The sequence below is a fragment of the Patiria miniata genome, unplaced genomic scaffold, assembly GCF_015706575.1.
Source record: "Patiria miniata isolate m_02_andy unplaced genomic scaffold, ASM1570657v1 HiC_scaffold_6, whole genome shotgun sequence".
Classification (NCBI taxonomy): Eukaryota; Metazoa; Echinodermata; class Asteroidea; order Valvatida; family Asterinidae; genus Patiria; species Patiria miniata.
The window spans coordinates 6,839,621-6,853,856 of NW_024037073.1; the positions used below are offsets into that span (position 1 = coordinate 6,839,621).

The 14,236-nt window shown below is 39.2% G+C and overlaps 1 protein-coding gene across 2 annotated transcripts; it reads right to left on the reverse strand.

Annotated features, from left to right (window-relative positions):
• Positions 1-84: 84 nt before the first annotated feature.
• LOC119742581 (radial spoke head protein 4 homolog A-like) lies at positions 85-14,181 on the reverse strand. Of its 2 annotated transcripts, XM_038218679.1 has the most exons (14): positions 14,046-14,181; positions 13,683-13,875; positions 11,710-11,771; positions 11,237-11,364; positions 10,550-10,651; positions 9,453-9,629; positions 8,047-8,101; positions 7,039-7,152; positions 6,212-6,309; positions 5,747-5,888; positions 5,129-5,238; positions 3,845-3,986; positions 2,388-2,505; positions 85-2,097 (listed from the first exon to the last, which is right to left on the reverse strand). In XM_038218679.1, exons 2-14 carry the CDS (start codon positions 13,769-13,771, stop codon positions 1,869-1,871), a joined length of 1,566 nt encoding a protein of 521 aa, XP_038074607.1. In that variant the 5' UTR covers positions 13,772-13,875; positions 14,046-14,181; the 3' UTR covers positions 85-1,868. The 2 variants fall into 2 exon arrangements, with proteins under 2 accessions (XP_038074607.1, XP_038074606.1); XM_038218678.1 differs by having other exon boundaries at positions 13,683-14,096.
• Positions 14,182-14,236: the final 55 nt, after the last annotated feature.

Here is a 14,236-nt window from a genome sequence, read left to right on the forward strand (position 1 = left end):
AGTGTAGGCGTCATGCCTTAGAAAAGAGGACGACAGTTTACAAAAACAATTGCAGACGCCTACAAAATCTGACAGAAACTCCCAGACTTTACAAAGACTCGTCAAATTTTATTAACTTTTATCTTTCAAAAATTAAGCAAAACACAACATTAGAACTGAAGTTTTTGATTAAATTTTAGAATTTACAATATACAAAGCATGTTCAAGGCAAAGACTAGACCCAACAAACAGTTGATGCTTAAATACTGAGAATTACAAATTTATGTATACAAATCTTTTAAATTGAAAAGTAAAATCCAGGTGGTAACAATCTGTTTTTAATTGGACGGATGTAATTCAGTATGAAACGAAAAAGCACTTTCGGTAACTGTATAACTATGCAATGGAAGGCGGTAATTATTTATAAGAAAAGCACAAATACATTTATACACATCCACATTATATACAATACTGGCTGATGGACGGATCTGTGTGTCTGTAATGGCGTAATATTTTTTCAAATGAACTTATGACCCCTGATTTCGAAACTTTTAAGCCAGTTCATACTTTAACCAGTTTGCGCAGGATGACGTGTAATACACGCAAAGTTTTGCGGTATTCGGAACGGATGATGGATAAACACGCAGGGAGTGAGGCCAAAAATATCTGTCAGCGACCCGCTCGCAGCAAGCGGGCCAGAAATATGAGTGTGCTGCCTGAGGGTGATGGCTTCAAGGGATGACGGATAAACACGCAGGGAGCGAGGCCGGAAATATCTGTCAGCGACCCGCTCGCGGCGAGCGAGGCCTGAAATACGAGTGTGCTGCCTGAGGGTGATGGCTTCAACCCACCTGGCTTGAGGTCGAGTGCATATTAATCCCGCACCTCGTTCGATTCTTGTCAAAATAATCCTGGCGTGAACTGGTTAAACATGAACGTGAATCAAATTTGAACACAAAACAGTGGAAATGTGTTCAATTGTTTCAATTTTAGAAAGAGTACATGTACTTGCCAAAATTTGTCCTTTCCCTCACACTAAGTATGAACCGGCCTCATATTTGCCTTTAACCAATTGGCAACACTTGGAAGATTGACGTCAGATTGTTCTGCAAACAGGAGAATGTGCATGTGTTCATTTCTCTCCGATTGTCTTTGAAATGAGTCTTTAACCAGCAGACAACGCATCAAGTAAAAAGGGCCCAATTTCATGGTGCTGAATAAGCACAGCAGAGTGCGTGCTTACTCCAGAGGCATAATTTATGACACAACAAAAGAATTGGCCATGCACACAGGTGTTAGAACAGCCACTCTCTGCTATACATGGTAAACATGTTTCTGCTAATCCTCCTATTTTCATGTGATTTTTTCCCACCCCAGGGTTAAGCAGAATGAAATTAGACAATAGTCCTTACTGCCATCAAGTGATAACTGTGTGACAAAATATAGATGATCAATCCCTGGCAAACATAAGACAGCGTACCTCAGTGGGAAAGATCACCCATCCCACGTCCCACATTCGAAAGACTTGAAACTCAACCGAAGGCACCACGTTTCCTATTGTGCCATGAAGCAATGCTTCTAAGGCTTTCCCACCCAAAATTAGAAAACCCATAATAGCCCTATCCACGTGTTGTCCTTATCCCTGTGCACAAATACCCCCCTTAAGAATCCTAAGTCAACATCATGGCCCTTCCTCATCATCTGAGCTCAAATTTACAAAGCTGCTGAGCCAAAAATATCCTTTATGCAAATTTATACAAATTTTAAGCACAAATCAGCTGAGAACCAGTGACAAGCAATAAACACAGTATGGCATTTTAGCTGGTAACCAGTTTTGCATATTTCTGTGCTTTAGCAGCTCCACTTTGGCCTTAGCTCGTCTCCTTGATTTAATCATCCTCATCTTCGTCCTCGTCCACATCTTCCATTTCCTCGGCCTGCTCCATGGCCTCTTGCTGGGCGGCCCGGAGCGCCGCTTCTTCCTCGGGGCTAGGATCCTCACCCTCGGTGATCTCCGGCCCGCTGGGGAACTCCTCCTGCACTGGCGGGGGAGGTGGTGGGCTGTAGTTCTCCGGGGAGTACTTGTGGCCCCATCCCAGGTATACGTTCTCAAATTTCCTGCGAAGGTAGGAAGAAGGTTTTTTACGAGTAAAATAACGCATTAACTGTGTTTAGCCAAGTATCATTGCTAGTCGACAACGATGTAGACCCCACAGAGCAATCACCATTCAGAAACATTAATGATGTGCCACTCTACAAGTTAAATGTTTGTGCTTAAGAGTGCTGGCACAGTAATTCTGCTTTAACCCTAACCCACACAGGAGCCAAAAATACATGGTAAGGGCGGAATTTTCCACAATAATCAGTGAAGATTGTTTGGTTTTGGTAACAGCAAAGGTTTGACTTACTTATCTGTTCCGAATGCGTATGCCCCAGGCCACAGGTTGGACTGGATGACAGAGAGAGCATACTGGGGCACAAGGGTTGAAGACAGGCGGGCACTCCAAGGTGGAATGGTATCAATTTCTGTAAATAAAAAAAAAACGGGGCAAGTTTGAAGTAGTTTTCATAAAGACAGCACGTACATACACAGAGCTAATCTGTTGCAGCCAGCATCTAAACTCAAGTCCATCAGGTCAAATCGAGTAAAAAATAACAAAGAGATGCCTTTGCTGCAGTCATTTAAACACAGAGGAAGCTTGGGTGAGGACCATTAGTCGACCATTGGTTGATTTTTGACATAACTTACGCCTGCGCACTAATAGCAAAGTATGTCTCTAGTCAAACGCTGGCCAAAATGTCACCACGAAACCTCTGGAAAATGTCACCACGAAACCTCCCCACAGATCTCTGCTGTGCATTATGAGTGCAGCTACTGGTAACCAGCGATGCAACCATTTCCAAAATGTCGACAAGAGTAGTCCAACAATCCTGCGTTGATTGCAGTTAGTTGAACTATGGTTAACCATGCTCCTCTTCCAAACTTGCTCATATAACTTTGACTTTATTTGAGGCTGAAAGACTTGTGGTTGGCTTGTGATGCTGATGAGGATTTGACAATTACAGCTCTGGCACAAAGTTGCACAAAATTTGATTAATACATGGACTTTCAGAAAAACGACTGGTATCTATAATGAGCCATGGTTATTCAACTAATTAATTTAGCTGTCCCAGGGTGTTAGTAGTTTGAGTATCGACTGTTATCCAACGGAGCTCTCTCTGTCTCCGGTCCTGATATATCTCAGCATGCAAATTTATGCGACCTCGCGGGCCAGCCAATCAGACTTTACCAAATAGTGACATCATTTTAATCTGAAATATGGACTAAGCTGTTGATTGGTCAATTTGGATGCCATGTTTTTGTAATACAACAACGGGCATATGAGATTTCATAAGACCTAGACACGATGTCGCCATGAGCTTTCAAAACTGTTAGCAAAATGCTGTGCGTATAGAATACGACGACGCTTATCGTGGGCGTAAAGTGAACGTGTAAGAGGGCATTCGCATTACACGCGTTATTTAAAATATTGGCGTGATGATCATGCCATTGAAGCCACAGGACGTTTGCGCATCGTGTAACATATCGTTACAGGCCACGTGACGCAGCCTATTTCTTGCGAACACAATTCGCAACGCAAAAGCATAACAGATGTGGTGTATAGGTTTTATTAGATGTCCATGACAACGGGTTACCGAAGACCCGATATAGAAGGCGCTCGCTGATGGTCAGAATCTCAAGTTCAAGACGCAGTCTTGTTTTGCATAATTAATCACTGAATCTGCCCGCATATCATAGACCCTCGTTAAATGACTGATGTGACACAATCCCTACACTAACAATACAACCAGCGAAGTAACTTACCAACATCTTCAGAGATGGGTGTGAGCAGGGGAGGTCCCACCTCAGGCTCCGGTTCGTCTGGCTCCTCCCTTTCCTCTTCATCCTCCTCATCCTCAAAGTCATCCTCTTGCTGCTGGACTGGGTTGAACCACGTACACCGACCCTGCAAGGCCAAAACACAAATGGTCAGGCTGATCAAATATATACTGTTTTTAAGGCGATGGACATATTTGCAAACATTCACAAGTAAAACACAATATTATAAAATATCCTACTTGATGACTGGAAGTAAATAATAGGATCAAGCATCCTGTAAAATCCTGTAAAAATGGAATTACCACCATTTTCTCGTTGTGGTTAGGACGAAACCACTTTTTCAAATACTGCCCCAAATTGACCGAGTTTAGTTTACTCTGCAATCGTTTACATATTTTCCTGAATTATTTTCACGAGTGACAAACTGGGGATCAAACCACAAGAGGGTGCAAGTCAACACGGATTAAAGAACATTTTGGAAGGGAGGAAACCTTGCTTTGCATCAAGACAAAATGCTTTTTTTCATGCATAAATGCTTTTTTTCAAGCATCATTTCGACATGTTATTTTTTTTTAATTTGTAATAATTGTTGTTCCTTGAATTGGTTAAAATACATTTTTTTTGGCAAAAAATGGTGTTCGTTACCTATAAAACAAAGTTACAAACAGGTTGAAAACTGCTCTCTCAAACTGAACTAGCACAATAATCAATTTGTATCACTTTATACAATTACAGTACAGAATGTGAGAGAGCAAAACCATTTTTCAGTTATAACACACTGAGTATACAGTGTTTAAACGTCGGTGAAGGGCAAAACCTAATTTGATTTATATCACCCCGACGCAAAATTCCATCTTATAATAGTTTATGCGGTACCCGCTGCTATGTACATCAGATTTGAACCGACCAACCAATCCCGTTAGCTCGGTGGTCGAGTGGTAAGACATCTGCACTAGAAAGCAGGAGGTCATGGGTTCGAGTCCCACCCGAGTGATTTTTTCCAACTTTCACTCGGGAGGTAACACACTGAGTATACAGTGTTTAAAACGTCGGTGAAGGGCAAAACCTAAGTTGATTGATATACAAATCAGGTTAATGGTCAGAAAAAGTCTGATGTTCAACCTTAAATTCTGAAAGCAGTACAATGAATGTATCTGAATGTGTATAGACCGGTAATGTCTCTGTGGGGGTGACAGTCACGTGCACGGCGGTGATCGTGTGAAGATACCAGTATAGCTAGGACAATTTGAGAAATCCTCCAGTTCTTACCTGGGGTAGAACGTGTTGGACATGATGCACCCAGTTGGAGAGTGAGGGATCGACAAGATCCTTGACTGGGATGCCTTCAAAGTCAGGGTTTTCAATGTAGGACTCGCGGGCTGTCAAGAAAAGGAAATATAATGAGAAATAAAACAAAGCCATTGAAATATAGCAATAAAATTAAATTTGAATACGCCGTTTCAATTATTTACTGATTTTGACCAATTAATTTATGTACTTCCTCATACAGCTCAGCCTGTTATTCCCTAAACTGCTCTAAACCAGCCAAGCACTGTAAGGTTTTTGCATTCATCAGGAATCAAATACAATGCAATATACACTTTAGTTCAACTATAGACTTCTACCTGATAACCCGGACCCCTATGCTTGAGTAAAATTTTAAAATGTGTACATCTAAACTTGTGTCATACTATCTTCCAAAATTGATTGTCTCTGGCAATAGCTTCATCTTGAACTACAGAATGCTTTTAGAAGCCTAAAATGCTTGAACAAAATGAACACACTTTTAAAATTTTCCCTGATATTATTATGTATTTGAATCCTTTTCTCCCTGTGAAAATACAAACAAGTAAAATGGGAAAATACGGGAAGAATCCTGAAGCATACCCGTCTCTTCTTCTTCCTCCTCTTCCTCTTCATCAAATTGGAAGAAGCCCAGTGGACTGATCTGAGTCCCTGCCGAGATGCGAGCAATCTGGGAACGCAGGTAGTTGGCCTCGTTGCCTTGGAATGGAGGGTAGCTCACAATCTAATCATAGGATCAGAACAATTCATGAAATGAACAAAAACAGCAGAAACTTGTTTAACAAGAAATCCACCCAGATTTAGTTGTGGAATGTTTACTTTTTGTGCGTTATGTCTATAAACGCAACCCAAACTAAAAGCGTCTTTTCAGAGGGTTGAAAACGTCCCAAATAGCAAAAGAGGCAAACATGCAAATTGAGAATTCGTTCAGAGAAAACAAATTGAGTATGTTGAAGAGAGCAGGTTAAGCAACTTTAATATAAGAACAGGCTACTGGGATGAGGTATTGTTAGCAACAACAGAAAAAGAGAATTATAGTATATTTACCGGAGCATCGAGCTTTCCAGTCAAGAACTTCTTGATCTGTCTGGCACCGACAATCTGAGCAGGTGTGACTGGTGGTAGCTTCACCCACGGTTGGCCAGCTATAAAGCAAAAACAAAAATGATTCCAAGTATTATGATCTGAGAAAGAAACTCTCATGTTTTTTTAAAAGAAAATTCAATACAGGTTTTTCTCTTCATTATTAAACCAGTTCGCGCTTGATGATGTGTATACAGATGACGGATAAACACACAGGGAGCAAGGCAAGAAAATATCAGTCAGCGGCCCGCTCGCAGCGAGCGAGCGAGGCCGGAAATATTATGAGTGTGCTGCCCGAGGGTGATGGCTTCAATCCGCCTGGCTTGAGGTCAAGTGAAAAGTAATCCTGTGCCTCGTTTGGTTCTTGTCAAAATAATCCCAGCGTGAACTAGTTAAATACAATTAATGTACAAAATTTACCATAAATGTGCTAATTTACCATAAATGTGAAAACAAATTGGCTGAATCTTTGTTTTGGCGTTTTATGTTAATGGTAATATTGAGCTTTTCAGATTATGGGACATCTTTAAAATTGGAATGTTCGAAGATTCCAGAGGGGATGTACAGATACTGACTAATAGGGGAGCAAGACAAGGTTGTGTGCACTCACAGTAACCATAAAAAACCTTTTCTGTCTTGGAAAATTATGAGAACAATTATACTTAAGAGGCTTACAGGCTATACTTAGATGGAGCATTTTGAAACAACTTAGGAAAATTTGAATAATGTTTGCAAATCAGTCGGGACTAATAAAAAGAAAAAGGATCAGTCATGTCAGTTGTCAAACTTACGCTCATTGCAAACAAAGTATGTCTTCTTGTTGGTGCCAGTACGATTCTCCTCACGAGGGATAACCGGGGGTGGCTTGAAGTCTGGCTTTGGGGTATCATCCTCTTCTTGTTCCTCTGCTCAAAGTTTGAGGGGAAAAAAGGATCAGTTACAAATCCTTTTTGTGCGCTCATTGTTACTGAATAAAAATAACAAAAGATGCCCTCTAAGATGGCCGCTACGCATAAGGTCTGTTGCCTACTACAAATATGACATATAAAACACCTTTCGGCATTTTTATATTCTTTTACCAATACAAACTGCTCATTCTGAATATTTCCTAGCTCAGGTTTGGCTTTTTAAAACCTTAATTGGGTCCCTTAACTGTATTTCCCACTGGTTTTATTAACCCAAAGTTTTTGAATAGTCAGATTAAACTGGCCGTTTGTTTTTGCAAAAATGTTTCCTACATGATAGACACAGACTGCATGAGTAATATGTGATGTGATCACGCTAAATGAGTCGTTTGTCGACCCCGGTCAATTTTTTTTTATTACAGATTTGAAAAGAGCACAATCTCAGCAGTACTGCTGTGAAAATCGCATGCTGATACCATCGTTAGTTCAAAAATTATGGAAGTCGGAACACCAAGAGATGTGATGAAGTGATGTGATGAAGTGGCCTATTTTGGCCTGTATCTCCAAATGAAAATTCCCGACAAACGACTCATGTAGCTTGATAACATCACATATGTCTTGGGAGTGCTTGTTAGATGGCTTGTCAGGTCTTCCCAACACATACTTATTTCTTCTGCTCAGTTTTCATTAACTGCAAGTTATAATCTTGATGAAGCTCCGGCTAGAAACCATTTGTTTTGGTTTTAACCGCAGAAAAAAAACGTGATGTGGGAATGCCATCTCCCAAACTGGGAAAACTATGGTTTAAGACTTGGTATCAAACCCAAGAAAACCTTGAAATCTTATAAAGTGAAAGAGTACAATAAAGTCGATGTGCCATCCACGTGTCATTACCTCCTTCTCCTTCATCATCATCCTTCTCTGTCTCTTGCTCCTCCGCCTCATGCTCCTGCAAGTAAAAAAGGAGAATATTTCATGCTTGTACACAAGAGCAGAAATATGTGCTCTACAAAAACAGACACAAACTGTGCACCAACAGACCTGACAAGCATTTGATGACTTACATGGGGTCCTGCACCACCGCATACAGGTGATTGTACATAAAGCATTTTAGCAAAATCCGCAAGTACTTAAAGTACTCCCGGATTTTGGCATCTGTGCATCATGCACCTGCACTAGGGACGCTTTCCTCTCAGCTTGAACACACTAGCTAACGGTCAGCAACGCACGTACACCATTTTTTTATATATTGAGATATTTTTCTCAAGCGTGGTAAAAGCCCATGTATAGTACCGGTAGTCAAGCTGTTAAAGTTGGATTTCCTCTTTACTTTGTCCAACACAGATGTGCACATTTAGGTTGTAGACATTTTCACAGCAACATACATGACATAGGGTCTGTGTATATATTTGTATTGCTTATAATTGCACCCCTTAAAGGTACAGTCCATCATTTGCAGCTATCCAAAAAGTAACTGACCAAATTATTATTGAAAAGCATACTTGGTTTAAAGTTAGTAATGGCACTAAACTCCCTGTGAAATTATTCTAATTACTGGCATGCTGTCATTTTGAAGAAAACAATAAAAGAAGGCCATTTCCAACGATGCGTCTATAAAGATGCATTTTTGGAAATTTCCGTTAGTAGTTCGTTGTTAATTCGGGGAAGCGCGCGCAAACCTTGACATGATACACTCATGCGTACGTTTGCAATAATCTGTCAGTTCAGTGCGTGACATCACATAGTTGCAATCGGCTAAATGAGAACGTGTCTCAGACGCTGAATTTGGGCGCAATTCAAAACATGACTCGGCAACTTTTGATTTGAAATTGAGATCCTAGAATATTGATTTCTCGGAATATACAGCATTCACAGAGCTAAAACTTCATCAGTTTAGTTGTTAGCGCCCTTCTAGATTTTGGGCCCTTTTGTTGCTTTAAACGAACATAATGCACGAATTAAAAATGATGTACTCTACCTTTAAAATGCCCCTTTCTTTTGTGTTTTTGTCATTTATAGCTAATGATACCTTTATGGCCAAGGCTCAGACAATTTCAGATTTCAAAAGGGATTGTTTTAAAAATCCTGAAATCCGGAAAAATCCTGACAAATCTCTCCCCTGTTGCACTATGTGCAAAGTTTGTATGTATTTTAGGCTAGTGAATTCATTAATTTCCAATGTTTTCCAAAAAAGCTTAAATCCGTCTTAAAAGATGAAGTCAACTGCTTTCAACTGAAGCAGAAAATCAGAGGAACAATTAACTGAAGACAATTAAATGCCCAACAACTGCAACACCGACCTCTTCTTCTTCCTCCTCTTCCTCGTCTCCTTCCCTGTATTCCACCTCGGCCACGATGTAGTTCTTCTCTGTGCCAAACAGCTTGCCCCAGAAGCGGCAGGTCTGCAGGGGATAGTTGTCCACCAGCTGCTTCAGAGCCAGGAAGATTCTCATCATTTCCTCACGACCAATGCCAATCTATAAGTGGAGATTTAATGTGGTTACATTTTGGGGGCTTTGAGTACTGACCTTGGCCTAAAAACATTTAAAAAACTTCAAACCCAATATACTGAACTTGAGACAAGTAGAGATTTTGTCAGTCATTATATATGTACGAGGGATGTTCATGATCAAGTAATCAGCTGCTTAAAATATTTAGACATTATTGATGATTTGCATAGCCAATTTTGAAGGCAGATCATGTCAGACTTAATTTTTGGGTTTCGTTTAAAGCGTGAGAAAATTTGTAAATGAAAAAAAAACTTTTTTTCACACCTCTGAATATCACATTCACATCTATAAAAGAACTTGAACATGGGTAGTAGAACAATAATGGATGTCAAATTGGTCACAGAAGCATTTTTGACAAATTCCTTCCAAAACCCTGGTTCTTTCTTTTTCCTTCAGTTTTACAGCAAAGGTGAGGATGAAATTATGAATGGAGTTCTCCAAGTGACAAGACCTTGAATTAAATATGCATATGACTCAATATTTAAACAACTAAAGAACAAAACCCAAATTTTGTAAATTTTGAAAACAACAGTATGACTCGATCTGAGAAAACAAGACAAATTTTTCAATTTTTCATATTAAAAGCCAGACTACAGTCATGGCCCACTTCACAGTTTTGCATAATTAACCCTCCTTAATAGACTGCGTGAGGAGCTTCAGTGCATTGTATTACCTACTCCTTAGGCAAAATCAGTTGGCCTGCAAATGAACGTTTTGAAATTTGGGGAACATGCAGTCATCTGCTCCTCAAACTCTCCATCTTAAGCTTTTTGTCAACTCTTTCACTTTAACTTTACTCGTTAGAGGAAGTCACCAATTGAAAAACACAAACAAGTAAGCAAGTGTAAAGTAAACAATATGATAATGTTTGTTGGATATCAACTCACCGAAGCCTGCTCGAAGTAATACATCAGTTCTGGTAGGTTAGGCAGTGGAGTGTCCACCTCCTCCTCACCCCCTGCCTCATGCTCAGCTTCATCTTGATTTTTCTGCAAATTTAAGCAAACAATACTTTACTTTCAGATCGAGGCATTGACCTACAGGGCTTTCTTCAAGTCTACATTATCGACCTGGACGTTGAATTCCACTTACAAGTTTTTAGTTAAAATATAACATTTTACTGTTTCCAGATTTTGGCTCAAATTAAGGAGCTATAGCTACACACTTGAATGCATTAATAACCCTAGTTTAGGGGTAATGTGTGTGATTCAACTCATTAGGGTACTTCACTAGTAATTGACGGAGGATTTTCACAATATAGCAAGTAAAATTTGGAGTCCATGCATTAGATGGAATTCGCATCGATTCCAAAAAAGTTGGAATTACCCAAGCCAAATCTGAAGTACTGATGCATAAGCTACATGTACATGGAGTATATAATTCATACATGTATGTGGTTTATTAGACAGGATAATTAACCCTTCAACACTTGCATTACATTTTACTACACTGTGTTTACTCCTTGACGAATCCATAAACCATAGCATGCTGGGGCAGTTTGGGGCGGTATATAATGAGTATACAGGCAGGGTGCTTTGGGGCGGTACAGAGACTAACAGGTTCAGAACAGTCACCTCAAACAGCGCCCTCTGTGACTCAGCCAGCTGCACTGCTGTGGAGTGGTCCACTTTGTCCAGGATGGTGTCTACCTTGGATGTGAACTTGGACTTCTTAACATCCTTGCTGATATCCTCAAAGACATCTGTTGACAAAATTAATTATACTGATTATCACATGAATAACCAAATTGACTGATTACTGACGATTATCTAAGAAGACCTAATATTTTGATCAAGCGGCGTTTAAGAAAGGTTCCATTGTGATCAAAACATCAGGCCCCGTACAACTTTAGAAAGATTCCATTGCGATCAAAACATCAGGCCCGTACAACTTGTACAACCGATATTTGACTTGCTGTAATTTAGTGCACTGTAGTGTAATATTAAATATTCAAAATCATCACCAAATGAAATAGCAAACTCGAACATAAGAATTATGTCAAAATGCAAAAATTTATGACATTTTTTCAACTGTGATTGTCCCTTACCAACAACATTCTCAGGCCTTTCATCAAGAACTTTTGTGAGCACCCGACTCAGATGATCATACCTATACAAGGAAAATACAAACAAAACTACGTCACATATAGAATTATTTTTGTGGAATGACTTGAATTGAATTATATTAAAATGCAAGTTCCTTAATGATTGTAAAAAAAACCTACAAACAAAAATGACACTACATATTTTGTTGAGCTCAACCCCCTTAAAACTATGTCCATCATAATATCTCAAACATTACAAAAATAAAATTTTTCCAATAGACCAAATGTACAGATAAAATACAAGTAAACGCCCACATGCATGAAGTCCATTTCAGGGACTTTTCCTAACTAAAACCTGTAGATTTAATACTCACTTTAAGAGTCGCTCTCGATTTCTAGCCTCAAATTCTATCTCCTCGGCTAAACAACTTAAAAACTGAAACCTACCAACTCCACTATCAACAAAGCACTTCGTGATCTGACCTGTATTGGGAAAACTGTACTGGGAGAGCACTGTAATAATCATTTGTCTGTGCCTAACTCTAGTACAAAGTTCCACTACACATTATTACCTGTGAAAATCCTTGGTAAATGAGTTCTAGTCGACTGTTAAGACAGTTGGCAATATCATCTACATGTAACCTCTGCCCAGATAGAAAGTACTGAAAAATTCACATGAAAACATTGTTTCCTTTTGCCACTAAAAAGGTAGCTCTAGCCTAAATCACAAATTTTGTTTCATGTGTAATGTAATATAGGCCCAAATGTGAGTCAATGATTGACTTTGAAAAATGGAAAATAAAGATAAACATGTTACAAGCTCCTCATGTCGGACTCTTTGACTAACTGAATGATTTCCTAGCCTGAAAAGCATTATCATACTCATATCATCTACGACATGTACAAAAAAAAAAAAAAAAGCTCAATTGATAATAATGCAAGTATCGGAACTAATTACCCTGTTATCCCCTGTCTAGTTTAAAGAAGACAAAATGGCAATTTTGTTGTGGTAATTGTAAAGTTAGGGACTCCGTTCCAAATGCAGAGAATGAAAATCCACTCTTATGTTTGAACTAAAACTGTTAAGAATGTCACATTTTCTTCTAAAGTAACACTGAAAATGATAAAACCCTATAGTAATGTTCATCTAAACAAAAAGACTGTAGTTAGAGGCTGCAAAAGTCATTTTGGATTGATAAAAACTGTCTACTCTAAGAATTTAAACAATAGAGCAAACAAACAAAAAGAATACAGAAGTCCCAAAATTGAAAAATGCTTTTGTTGTCAAGACATGCAACAGGAACGTTTAGCTGTAGTGTAAGGAATTGAATATCAAGTGTTTGAGCCTAAAATTCCATTGTATTTCACTGCATGTAAATTAGTTATACTCACAGTCACATAAGGCAGAAACTATGGAAAAAATGTTGCACACTGACGCCACTTTTTTCTTCATATATCATCTCAATGAAGGTCAGTCATTGCAAAAATGATGATAAGACATGAATCTGGGACTGAGAAACATTTCCAATTTTGTTTAGGACATACTTAGAAAAAATGTCTTGACACTCCATAGTCTTTGTACACAACCGCTGAAGTGGCATCAGGTTGCACCATTTTTACGAAACTATTTCTACAAACAAATAATGGTAAAAAGGCAATATCAAGTTTGGGACCCCTCTCTGTTTATTTCACTTTAAACTTCTTTTTTGTTTGTTTATCATTCCAAAGTAGGCCTAACTTTTGCATTTTTGCAGCAGGTTAGTACCATTTTGAATAGTAATTTGGAAGAAAATACAACACTCTTCCTTGTTTTAACAGTAGGGTACGTGCAAAGTTGTTTAATTCTCTATACGAAATGGGGTCCAAAACTTTACGATTTCTACTGAAAAATAGGTTGCAATACAAATGTCAAACTCAAAGGATTCATGTACAAAAAATTGCGTAAGGTTAATGAAATGACATAAAAAGTTACGTACAAATTTAAATTTGACTTTGCGCTTGCTTTCAAGAGGTATGCCTTGGCGTTGGTGAACTCCTGCTCCTTGGGGTTGAGATTCAGAGCCATGTTCGGAGGCGGTGTGGTAGCCGACACGACAGATCCAGCCGGGGTTCCGGGCTTACTGGGTGATCGTGACTGGTTGTTTTTCTGCTCCTCCACTGGAGGTTGTTCTGCATTAGTTGACATGCCAAATATTTCACAAAGTCGAAATATTCAATGACAAAAATGACGATGAAATATGAATATGAGCCTCAATTAAACGATGAACAGTGTGGATTCATGCAAAACGAACAGATGAAATGGTTTTAACATGAATTTTTGAAGGGCGATCTCAGCTCACCCGACAGCTTTCGTTCAGTCTTCGTACATAATACGTGCAATGCAATGCATGACACACGATCCGATCACTGTGCGCGGTGCATGCTCGTTGCTAGGTTCACCCACACGACATAAATACACATAAACGGGCTACGTCACTGGTTTTTACAGTTAGCAATCATTATTGGAGGTAAGAGTTTCAGCTTCACGAAC